Below are 12,899 nucleotides of genomic sequence, written 5' to 3'. Positions count from 1 at the left end.
TCAAAGTCAACAGGTAATATACAATATCGGACGCTATGTTTCACCACAGAATAGCTTCCCGAATGAGAGGTTGAACTAGCTGTGTATAGATACTTAGAAAGGTTACTTTGCCATAAGAGTTGTCCCCAACATTTTGAACATATCTAAAATAATCCTGTATGCAGTCTTTACTCCTCTCTGGTACATTATAGACTCACTGGAATGGCGTGTAGATGTATATACATAGGTGGCAGATAAAAAAAAATCGTTCCGTGAAGTAGACAATCGATCGATAAAGCTCCTGCCATACATAAATATGTACCTCGCATATAAAAGATCAACGTGAAAAGTTTTGCATGTAAATATATTGGAAAAAAGTACATATCAGTGCACTAAAATGTAATGTCTTCAATGATATGGTCCACTGCACGAATTTATGCTGGCCAGCTCGCTGGCCAGCTTACTCTCACAGACGTCTGTTTGTAAAAAGATTTCGATCTCTCGGGTCCATGTCTGGCTTCGGTATCTTCTTGAATCGCTTGGCTAAAACTTCCCAATGCTGCGGGTTCTTATACTTCCGTCTGCATCGTGCTGTAGACGATCTACCATAACTTATCGAGTTCATACAACAGTCACTTCCAGGGTATTAATCGATGGCAGTCGTTTTGGGTTTGCAGTGGTTGTTTATCTGTATCATGTCAAGCACCCGCTGTTCCGTCCAAGCTAAAACTAATTGCATATAATACCCAAGATTGCAAAGATAGAAAATAATACCTACCGACAATAACTTACACCATTCCAGGGACCATTGAAGACGCTCTGGATCTGTTGATCTATATAGGGGAAATACTTCACTCAATGTGCCTACAAAGTTCAACGCCATAGATGAGAATATTGAGCTAGCAATTTTAATTTTAATTACTTACCATTCAGCGCTGTCGTATTCTTTACTGAAGTGATATTGCCACTGAAAATTATTGAATAATTAAATAAAAATTTCGAAAAAGCTAGAAAAACAATGCAGGTCGTAAGTGCAATTTTTGTCAGTTTGACAGCTGCTGTTCATTCGACCCTCTGATGACAGAAGGTCGAATGCACACTTTTTTATGTTTAGGCATTTTCCGGTAGTACGACCTTTTCGCACATTAGGTCGAATGGACAGGGGTTCGGAATTCTGAATATTTTGTCAGTTAGGACGAAATATTTTATATTTTTTAAAAAATAATGGAATAAAATAATAAGATCAATCTTTTTTCACATAATATTTAGTGTGCTTACTATCATTTAAAATAATAAACTCAAATTACGTAATTTTGTTACTTACGACCTATTCAAATCGAGCTCCAGTAATTTTCTTTTCGTAAACCTTCTTCAAATGTCGATCCAAGTATAACAGTTTTCGTTTCGAAAAGTTTTTCGACTCAGCTGACGGAATCCCCTCATTGTTGACAAACGTTTCCAGCTCGGCCGACCTTGAAATCACGTTGACAGATCGCCTGTTTCTCGCGAGATCCATCAGTCGCGCACCACCCTCTCCCCCACCGACGCTCTCACACACGCTGTCACGCACGCACGACGCACCGACAAGCTGCCAGACGGACGAGATTCAAAAAATCGATTTTTCTGTTTTGCGCGACAACTTTTGCTGGTCAGTGAAAGGAAAAAAGTTTTTGACGGTGAAAAGCGTGAGAAAAGTGGAATTCGTGGACGAGCATGGGCCGTTAAATGATCCCACAAGGATCCGTAATTCGGTGCCGTTTGGTTTAAAGTTTATTACTGATCCGGAAGAACCGCTGCGAACGAACGGACAGAACGGAAGATGAGCAGCGATGAGGAAGTCTTGGTAGGCGAACTGAAAGTGGTGTACGACTTTGTAACGCGCGCTAAGTTCCGCAAGGCATTCGGGGCTCTGCAGAAGATTCTGCAGCAAAAGACACCGGAACTGGCGGAGGCACCGCGGGCTGCTGCCGTGACCACCGCGGACAAGGACTCGCTCGAGGAGTTGCTCCTGTTCGTGGTCAGCAAGTACGCCGATCAGCTGGAGCTGGAGGAAAAGTTCCAGCAGGTGTTTGAGGTGATCGAACAGGGACTGGAACTGTTTCCGGAGCATCCGGAGCTGCTGAACGAAACCGGAGTACGTCTGCAACGGTGAGTTTTTTTTCTGGCGTATTTTGGTTCGATGGCACAGTGGTCCTATAATGGAGAGCAAATTTTGTGCAACAATGCTCTATGGTCTAGTACTCATATTTGTCGCTAGAAAAATACCTACCATCGTATAAAAAAATTCTCGGATACTTATTCAAAACGACGTATCAACATAGGATTTGCGTGTATTATACGTCGTCCGAGAATTAATTATTCGATTCTAAAGTTATGATACTCCGAGCCGAAGCTAAATAATCATAACTTCAAGAAAAGACATCAGGTTCATCCGAAGATGTAATATCTTCACATCCGGGAAAGTGTGTACTGAATGAACATTCCAAAACTTCCTGATCAAAGGAAGTGAAATCACCATTTGGCAAACGAAGTTCGTTCACTTGAAAATCCTTAGATTTCGAAAGGATTTTGTTTAACCGACTGACTTCACTCAAACTGGAAGCATTCGTACAGTGACCCCACAATTTATGAATCGGCAAAAATGACCACAGTTTATGGATCACTCATATGATCAACATGGTGATTCATAAATAGTGTACAAAATGAAGGTGATTCATCGGTGTGGGGTCACTGTACAAAGATGTTTCCAGCGGGATTGTTCAGCAGACCGAAGAGCTTTCTGATAGGCCTTGCGAGCTGACCTGAAAGCCTCCGAGCCAACAGAACGTCGTCTGTTCCAACTCTTTCTACATTGTTTCCTGAGTTTCGCTAGATCAGAATTTCACCAAGGAGTTCCTCTTGTGATCTTCACAGACCGTAGAGGGCATGCTGCTTCAAAAGCTTCCGTGATGAAGGTCGTTGTAATATCAAAGTGATTCGAGTGTCAATGGATGGTGAGTATCCGTGAAATTTGGCCGCAACCAAATCAGTAAAGAGATCCCAGTTGGCTGACTGCGGATTCCTGAAACGTAAAGTTTGCGAAGTAACATTCACATGTTCAAAAAAGATGTAGCGATGGTCAGATAAAGATTCTTCATCTGACACATGCCAATTGGTCAGCTCGTGACTAATTCTGCTAGACTGCTAGAGCAAAGCGTTATATCTAACACTTCCTCTCTAGCAGATACCATGAAAGTTGGGCGGTTGCCTATGTTAAGAAATGCAAGATCTGTACTACTTAAGTACTCCATCAAGCTGGAGCCTCTCAAGTTAATGTCTGAGCTGCCCCAGATGATATGGTGAGCATTAGCATCACTGCCAACAATCAGCGGAAGGCCTTCTGAAGTACAGTATGCGATGACTTGTTTGAAAGCATTTGTAGGAGATGGTTCATCATGCGGACCGCATGAATTCACCCCAGTGATTTTCTCTTTGCACGCTCAGTGCGGCACTGCGGTGCGATTTTTTGACAGTTCCAAATGACATTTAGGATATTTCAACATCCTTCTATCAGATAAGGTAGGAAGATTGCATTGATACGATGGTTTTGGTGGTGTAAATCAAAAGAGCAGAATTTTCATGCGCTCAGTGCGAGCAAGCCTAGTGGTAAGTAAACCGAACAATAGATGTATTTCCTGTTGCGGTTTCCAACAGATACATTAATTGAGACAGCACATATAGTGGTAGACATTCGTTTAGCCGAGGCATATTTTTTATATTTTTTTGCGCAACTGTAATAATTTTATGTCCTTTTTTAGTTGACTGTGTGAAAATTTCATTACAATATGTTGAATGGTTTTCAAATAATAGCAAAAATATCAAACACATTTTAGAATACAAAGCTTAGCAGCAAAAGTCTAGCAAAATATCTATAACTTTTATATAATGATACATGAAAAATATTTAATTATAAGCACATTGAGTCATTATGTTGGAGGTACTGTAAAAACTTGTTTTTCAAATGTTTAACAGATAGACTATCATATTATAGGAAAACACGCACACTGCCAATATGTAGCTTTTCACTGACAGTATTTTTTATGTATTTCATGAACGGGGTTTTGTTTATACATGTTCATTTTTTTCCATTTTGTAATGATCAAGGATTAACCTAAATATCAAAATGCGAACGTAACGCTTTTGGGGAACGTGACGAAATGATTTTGATTACAAAAAAAAAACTGTTTGTTATTATTTCGATAGATATAGCTCTATGTTGAAAGTATTCTGTTAACAAACGACACCCTTAACAATTATCAATCACTCTTTCTCGTGCTTGGAGGTTTCAAATTACACATAAAATAGTTTTCGATACATATATCATATGCAAATTGATAAGACTATTTATATCAAAGTTTTCAAAATGTTTCTCCTATCCTTCATGCTGAACAGCCCAAATATCGTGCTAAATGTTGATACATTTTCAATAAATCTTCCGTTCTTTCAGCCATACTTTCAGGACTTTTTATCAGTCATTTGTTACTTAATAGCGGCATAAGCAATAAGCAAACAACCTATCGCTTTTAAATTCAAAGACAAACTCGAGGTTCAACAGCTATGGGAAATATCTTTAAGTTACCTTGATTGAATATTGCCCAAAAATCTTAATTCAGTTCTCGTTATTGTGTTCTTTAGGACAGTGGCTGAATGTAGACTCATATCCACAACTTTAATGATATTTTGAGGTCTTTAACAAAGTTTACTTGTTCTTATTCTTTAACTATACTAAAATACTGTTTAGTTCTGAGACTGTTATACATTTGCACCGGGATAATTTAGTGTCGGTTCATTTTCCTGAAAACAGGGATATTTTCCAATCCTCTAGTGCTTTTCCTGTCTTACCTTATAATATTAAAATGAATTAATTTTCTTTTTAAGGACGGCCGAAATGCTCAACAATCATGATTATTGTGTTTATTATACGATTAGTTATAGGGGCATGCTTTGGGATAAAAGACAGAAGCGATTTCTTCTGTTCTTCCTTTTCCTAGAAAAAAGCATTCTTCTAAAAACTTAAAAAGGATTTTTTTCAAATGCTTTATAGTATTTCGTTTGCCGATTTGATGTTAAATTATTTAAGCTGTGAATGTGTTATACGGCTTTATTCAGATATGATCATTTGGTAAACAAATGCTAGCGGCCTGTTTTATTACGAATTTTTATGTCACATAATTAAGAATAATATTTCAGGCATACTACAGTGGGCTGGTCTTCAATGAGGCATGTTTAAGACAACTCATAATGAAAATAAGGGTTGATAAGTTGACGAAACTCGCTATGGTGAGTTTCGTTTACTGCTCTCTACAGTGACCAAACTATTAAAGCCAAGATAGTATTCATTTTTTAGAAAATTTAGCAACTTTAGCTTTAGTTTACATACAAATAGTTTTGTAAAAGTTTCACATAAATCATGTTCAAAGTTACTTCGACTTATTATCCTTTGAATCATACCTCGGGTTTTAAAATCGGACACAAATTGGCGAAGATGTGGGCCTAAAAAAATGACATGTTTTTGAGGGGGTGACCCCAAATTTTTGATCGGGAGTGTAGGTCATAATATTGAAAATATTTGCAAAATACACTCCCGTTCAAAAGTTTGGGGTCACCCCCTCAAAAACATGTCATTTTTTTAGGCCCATATCTCCGCCAATTTACGTCCGATTTCAAAACCCTAGGTTTCATTCAAAAGATAATAAGTCAAAGAAACTTTGAACATGATTTAAAAGAAACTTTTTCAAAAAATTTTGTATGTAAACTTAACTTAAAGTTGCCAAATTTTCTTAAAAAATGAATATAAACTTACGGCAGTGTCGCTGGAAGTTGGGTCGACCAAATTTTAAGATGAGAGCGGTAATATGACCCATTTTCTATTTGCTTTCAACTGCTTTTTACAGAACTTAGCTAAAAAATCTAGAAAAAAAGTTATTAAGTAAATTAATCCTTGATGTCATCGACCAAAAGTTTGGGGTCACCCCTCAATATGATGTATCGGCCAAAAGTTTGGGGTCACTTTCGTAAAACATGGAAATGTGATTTGGTGATATCTTAGTCATCTATAGTTCAATTTCAATTATTTTTGGCTGATTTCAAAGATAATTAACTAAATTTACGTTTGATGTCTTCAACCTAACGTATTTAACGATTTTTGTATATAAAAATGTTATGTAAAGTTAGCACATTTTACCACGCTTCAAAAAATGAGGCAACTTTACGTTAAGTTTTAGTATGTAAATTTCAACAAATATGTGTGGTTCAATGTCTATGCAGTAAGTATCATTCATTTTGTTTCAAATAAGCCAAGAAGAATTAAAATTGAATGAAAGATGACAAAGATATCAACAAATCACTTTTCCATGTTTTACGATAGTGACCCCAAACTTTTGGCCGATACAGCATTTTGAGGGGTGACCCCAAACTTTTGGTCGATGACATCAAGGAATAATTTAGTTAATAACTTTTCTTCTAGATTTTTTAGCTAAGTTCTGTAAAAAGCAGTTGAAAGCTAACAGAAAATTTCTTTGACTTATTATCTTTTGAATGAAACCTAGGGTTTTGAAATCGGATGCAAATTGGCGGAGATATGGGCCTAAAAAAATGACACGTTTTTGAGGGGGTGACCCCAAACTTTTGAACGGGAGTGTAAGGATTATGTGTAGTTATGCAGGTCAAAAATCTACGAAAAACAAAGTTTTTGATAGACAAAAGTGCCGTGAACCTTAAAAAATCACGTATTTAAGTATTGTTTTGATGAAGTTTGATAGTGTCAGTTACATAAATCACAGCGTTCGCTACTATTACGTCTTCTTATAGCTCCCAATATCTTCTAGACTGTATTCTGGCTGAAATAACATACATTGAACGCCTCACATTTAAAAAAAAAAAATCCGACTTCTTGCAGTTCTTTCGCTTGGCAATCTTTTGATTAATTATTAATTAATTAATCCTGGTATAATACATTTATACTTCAGAGGCATCAGCATACGTCTTTATTCCTACACAGAACTATGTAGCTGGTGGAACGCTTACTATTCCCAAGCAAAGTAAAATAGCTCAATAATAGCATATTTTGATACGAAGATCAAAAAGTGATATTTGTTTGTTTGAGATAAAAGGCAAAAGTACTGAAAATAATATCTCAATTTTACTCCTGGAACATCATCATCCATAGCACATTTAGCTTATGGTAAGATCTAACCAATAGCAGTGAGCTGTTTGATTGATCTTCAAAGTTCAAATATCAAATTTTGCTATTGGTTAGATGGTTCAAGAACAAATTTTTGCTATTATTTTCAGTATTTTTACCTCTCATCTCAAACGAACAAATATCACATTTTGATCGTCAGTACTTGACCTCTGCTCGGGTTAGAGTGTACTCATGTACGGTCCCCCCACCCCTTCTCAAAGTCATCCCTAACGAGCGTACTGCGAAGGTAATGAAGAGAGAGAATGAGTTTTTAGTAGGTCGATCCCCACATTACCCGAGGAACCACCTCTTTGGTATCTGTTGCAGATTTTCTCATTAAAAAAAAACTATTTACAGTTTCTTACCGATTTTGGCAACACCCGTTTTTGTCTACTCTCGATTTTGGCAACACCCGTTTCTGGCAACATTTCCATCCCGAATTTGGCAACACCCGTTTTTGGCAACAATTTCTTACCGATTTTGGCAACACCCGATTTTGGCAACAATTTCTTACCGATTTTGGCAACAAAAATTTTTGACCAAACATTTTTACTGAAAAATCGTTTGTATTTGTAAATGTATTTATATTTTAACCTTACTCTTCTTAAAAAAAAAAAACAAAATTCATCAAATTTTCCAAAATCAACCATTTTACAAATCATGACGTAATTTATGAACGTCACCTACAGGAATCGTTTTATAACTTGTGAAAAGTCCATATTTAAAATATAAGCCAATTTGACGTATAAAAGTTGAAAATAATCCACGAAAAAAAATTACCGATTTTGCACTAAAAATAATCCGCATCTAGTTTGTATATGCCGCGCACATAGATTTTTGCAATCAAGCTTTGCACATAAATTTTACTGGCCTTGCACATAGAACCAGATTCCTAGCCCATCTTAGTTTGCAGATGCAATGCACATAAAAAGTAAAGGTCTGTGCTTTTTCATTTTAAAGGTCAACCTATTGCATTTTATATGCCATCACAAATAAATATTAGGTGTAATTTTTTAGAAATAAAATCATTCTGACTAATTATCTTATGATGAAAAAAATGTATTTGGAACTAGATTTGGAAACTTTGGTGATCAATTGTATATTTACAAATGCGATTTTTCGGTGACAGCTTTTCAACAGTCCGGGCCAAACGAAAAAGCGATGTGGGTGAAAGGACGAGGAGATTCTCTCTGATACGGTGGGGACTCGCTGGTACTTTGGGTTTCTTCAGGCTGGAGCTTCTCTTCGGAAGACTTCGGTGGCGCGGCGCGTTTTTGCTTGCGACCAGCACCTCCACTTAATCAAAACTGAATCCCTGAAAGAAATCGTTTATTTAAATCAAATGCTATTTTATCTATCACAAAGAAATAAATACTTACGGGCTCTTGCCTCCAAGCGAAAATCTGCTAATAGACTTCACCAACTTTAGGTTTATGACGGATCTTCGGAAGTTCAACTTTGGTCACCGTGCTTTGCAGCGTCGTAACCTCAATCTCGAACTGTTGGCATTATGTGATTTTGCTTACATAATAAAAAATGATTAAAATACGTTACCTTAAAAAAACTGCAGGAATTGGACCGGGAAATGTCGACCGTAAACTCGGCCAACAATAAGTCTTTTTTTCTGGCTCCACCATTTTTCCGTTAACGAAATGTTTTGAACGTTCCGAAATATCAATCGATGCACTCAAAATTTATATTCAATTAACATATGTTGTTAATGCATCATTTTTAGAATTTATAGCAGTGCATACTCAATTATATTTAACGCAAACACTTTAAAATCTAAATGCCGCACATAAAATGAGGATTTGAACCCCCGATTCGCTTTTATCTGCTTTGTGCACATAAAAACTAATGGAGTTTTCATTTCAGTGTGGTAACACCCCAATTTGGCAACATAAAATTCACCTCGTGTTGCCAAAATCGGTAAGAAACTGTATTTTAGCTTTTATCAATCCCATTTTGATGTTTAACTCACCAAAAACCTATGTGCTTCATTTTATCACGACATTTTATGCAATATTTAACATTTTCAACAATAATTCTGTGACATATTTCCAAAATAGCTCACTACAATTAAAACGTTTTATCATAATTTTTTTTATATGAGTTTTCTGACACTTTTTTGAAAATTTTCGGGCCTCGGCTAAACGAATGTCTATCACTGTAAATCTTTGGTAGTTAATTCAGATACGAGTGCAGCAACGATTGCGTTGTTGATAAGCACCCTGGCTCGAGGCATGACATGCGAGTTTGCCATTTGATTTTTACTGAATGTAACATACCGTGATTTCGGGTGAAATTGATCGAGGAGAGAACTCTTTTTACTTGTTAAAAATAACGCTTTAAACTCAAAACAATTAGTAAAAAATGTTCATCATCTGGCTCAAGAATTATTGAATGATCAGTTTACGTGTTTTACAGCCAATTAGTCACATATTTCTGTATAAAACTCAGTATTTTTCGAAACTGCCTGTCAGGCGAACTTCAAAGACACTTTCAAACTTTTGTTACCGTAGCTGTATCGCTAATGTAATGAATATTCGAATGAATGTTTCTAGCTGCCAAGTAGTCTCTAAACCTGATTTCGTCATCAAAAGTTCTATAAATATTGAAATTAATGCAAAAAACTGTGCTTTTTCGGAAGTTATAACATATTTAGTACGGAAATTGCATACTTTCAGGAGTTTTCTTAAGATTTATTAGACTTAAAACTTAAATAATTACAAATTTAGTAGACTTGTAGAAATTTGGCATAGCTTTTCGCATTCCGGAGTGGTGAATTGGGGAGGAAAAATTATTTTCAGCACTTACAAAAACATTTCACTAACTGATCAATTTCACCCCGAAATTAAAATTTTTGATTTTTTATTTCAAATGATATTTTTTGTAATAAAATGATTTGCAGTAGAATTTTTAACCTCGTTGACTGATGAAAACCATGGCCGTACTTGTTTTAAAGCATTAAATTTAACCATATCGATGAGTGTTCAAAAATTATTCGCCAAAAACTACGAAAAGTGATCAATTTCACCCGAAATCACGGTACATTCACAAGATTTCATGCATTGAAATTCCCCTTACGAAAGTACAGAGGATACTCAAAATAACTGGGACAGGTAAAATTTTCACTTTACAAAAAATGTTCAACTAGCTGTAACTTTTTGAAAAGGGCATCAAATATTCTCAATTTTTTACTGTGAGTTCATCAACTAGTTAAGTATCAGTGTTCCAAAGATCGGGCTTTTCCACATGAAATTAGAAATATTCTAGAGCTGTTATATGTATCTCCGGAATCAATAAACCGAATGCAATGAAATTTTGATCATTTATGACCAATATAATGAACTTTAAAAAACATTTGACTTAATTTAAAAGTATATATTAAAAAAAAGGTATTTTTTTATCTATATTAACGAGATTTTTAGCCCTAGGCTAGTTCATCTCGGGACCCACGCTTTACTTCCCTTCCTAAGGAAGAACTCACATTTTGTGAGTTTGTCGGGAGTGGGATTCGATCCCAGGTCCTCGGCGTGATAGTCACGTGTCCTAACCATCGCACCAGATCCGCTCCACAGAAAAAAAAAGTTATAGCAATTTCATTTATTCTAAGTTTTTTTAGTAAATTTATCTATTTTTCATATGCATCCCATTACTTTTTCAATTTAATGTCGGCAATTTGGTTGCTTTCCTTCGAAACATAAATATATTTTTTGAATGAACTATAATTTCTATCCATAATTTTGAAACGATGATGAAGTTTCCGGTAAATTGGTGTTATATTAGAAAAATAACCTAATTGTTTTAATTTTCTTTCATGTAAAAATTTTTAAGTTTAGTCAAAAGTTTTTAATAGCTCATTATAGGGTATGTGTGCCATCAGTAATCTCACGCTCCCATATTCATCCTATTCGAAAACAAGCGATTACGGCACCGATTGATTCCGTTCTTTTTGTTTTCATGGGTGCTCACTTCCAACAAAAAATACAATTGTTTTTCGTAGGATGAAAATGGGAGTCACATGCTTAATAAGGGAACCAATACCCTATTAGTCATAAATGATCAAAATTTTATTGCGGTTGGTTGAATCTGGAGATATAACAGCTCAAAGTTGGCTATCGGATAATTATACCTTTTTCTAGAATCTTTCTAACTTCATATAGAATAGCCCGATCTTTTCCAAAATTGAACCACTGATACATAACTAGTTGATGAACTCACAGTAAAAATTTGAGAATATTCGATACCCTTTTCGAAAAGTTACCGTTAGTTTACCATTTTTTGAAAAGTGAAAACTTTACCTTTCCCAGTTATTTTGAGTATCCTCTGTAAGGTTCTTGGACTTGGACTGTATTATTTTGCATAAGTCTGCAAAGATTGATTGTTGTTGTTATTTTATGCTTCGAAAGCATTTTAGGGGGCTTCAAGGGAGCGCGATTTTTCTTGCGATAAATTTCAAAACAACTTCAGTTCACTGAGAATGCTTTGTGAGTAGATTTTTCATTCCGAGAAGAATCTGTCATAACGGGACAAAAATTTGTAATTCTGGAAAGCTTTAGAGAAAGGTAGTGGTGGCAGACAAATATAAGAATGGGAGAAGCTGGAACACATTACCAAATACTCGGAAATATAGATCAGGTTTATCAGAAGAAATCTAAGGTTTCCGTAAGGCGAGTATTTTATTAGTGATTTTGGGAACTCGGCTTGGTAACAGTCAGAAAATTTCAAGAATGAACTGATGTATTCGTGAGATACCGGGTAAAGATTCCTTCAGAGATTCCTCTATTTTTCTGAAGACTGGTAATTCCTTCACAGTTTTAAGAATATGTAAGAAAGTTTTCATTGGTAGAATCCTTCAAATGTTCCTTCAAAAGTTCCTATGCTTCAGAAGTTCTAGGAAAATTCTTCTAGGAGATACTTGGAAGTTTCATCAGGAGTTGATAAGGAAATTGTTAATTTCCGTGTTCCAATGATAACTATTTCACTATAGAAGGTTTGGGGGGTATTTCTTCCGGGTAAAAGATGGCTGGTTTGTTTGGCTTTCACTAATCGAATGAGACCTCAGTCTCGAATGTATTGCCACTCATCGATTTCAACATAAGCTTGTTTGAGTTTACAATGTTGTCATTCCGGCTTTTGACATGAGAGGTGCGTTCTCAGAACAAACACTCTAAAGTAGATTCAATAAACTAGAGCTGGACATAACAAGTCCTTCATCCTTAAGATTTTGATTACTAACAGAATTTGGTAACTATTATTCGAACGATTAAACATCTCAAACAATTTAATTCGATAGCTTGGTAGCAAAACTAATTCATACAATAAAATTCAGTAAAAATCATTTTCGAACTTACATTTCTAAGTATACACGAAATTACTATCTATTTTTACCACTCTTTTACGTTTTGATCTTCTGGGAGTAGAATTCAATACTTACACCGCCCGGATAAAAAATACAATAGAAAAACATAGGATTCTTATGTAACAGTACCATTGAAAACCATACTCTCACAATAGAATTCAATGTTAAAATAACAGTAGAAAAACAATAGAATCAAATGTTTCTAACAATAGAATCAAATGTGAATGAGCATTTCACATTGAATTGTATAGGTTGTTAAGTATCGTAACAATACAAAAAAGGACTTTTTTCCATACAAGTTTTTTCGTAAAACAGAAGATTCTAATGTAAATG

General features: G+C 35.5%; 2 protein-coding genes and 1 long non-coding RNA gene across 3 annotated transcripts in view; 2 read left to right on the top strand and 1 right to left on the bottom strand.

The window, feature by feature from the left end:
* The window catches only part of LOC109622675 (uncharacterized), a 517,321-nt gene that overhangs the window by 63,154 nt on the left and 441,268 nt on the right, over positions 1 to 12,899 (top strand). The window lies entirely within an intron of this gene.
* LOC109422730 (uncharacterized) lies at positions 325 to 1,332 on the bottom strand. The gene is made up of 3 exons (XR_002133079.3): positions 906 to 1,332; positions 758 to 843; positions 325 to 702 (listed from the first exon to the last, which is right to left on the bottom strand). It is a non-coding gene; the product is annotated as an uncharacterized LOC109422730 (long non-coding RNA).
* LOC109413765 (protein arginine N-methyltransferase 9) overlaps positions 1,479 to 12,899 on the top strand; it is a 30,000-nt gene continuing 18,579 nt past the window's right edge. Inside the window, exon 1 of the mRNA XM_019687501.3 lies at positions 1,479 to 2,127. Coding sequence (XP_019543046.3) covers positions 1,799 to 2,127 — 329 coding nt within the window. The 5' untranslated portion in view covers positions 1,479 to 1,798. The remainder of the gene's footprint in view (positions 2,128 to 12,899) is intronic.

The sequence above is a fragment of the Aedes albopictus genome, chromosome 2 (genome assembly GCF_035046485.1).
Source record: "Aedes albopictus strain Foshan chromosome 2, AalbF5, whole genome shotgun sequence".
NCBI classification, from domain to species: Eukaryota; Metazoa; Arthropoda; class Insecta; order Diptera; family Culicidae; genus Aedes; species Aedes albopictus.
This window is presented reverse-complemented; position numbering and strand designations above follow the sequence as displayed.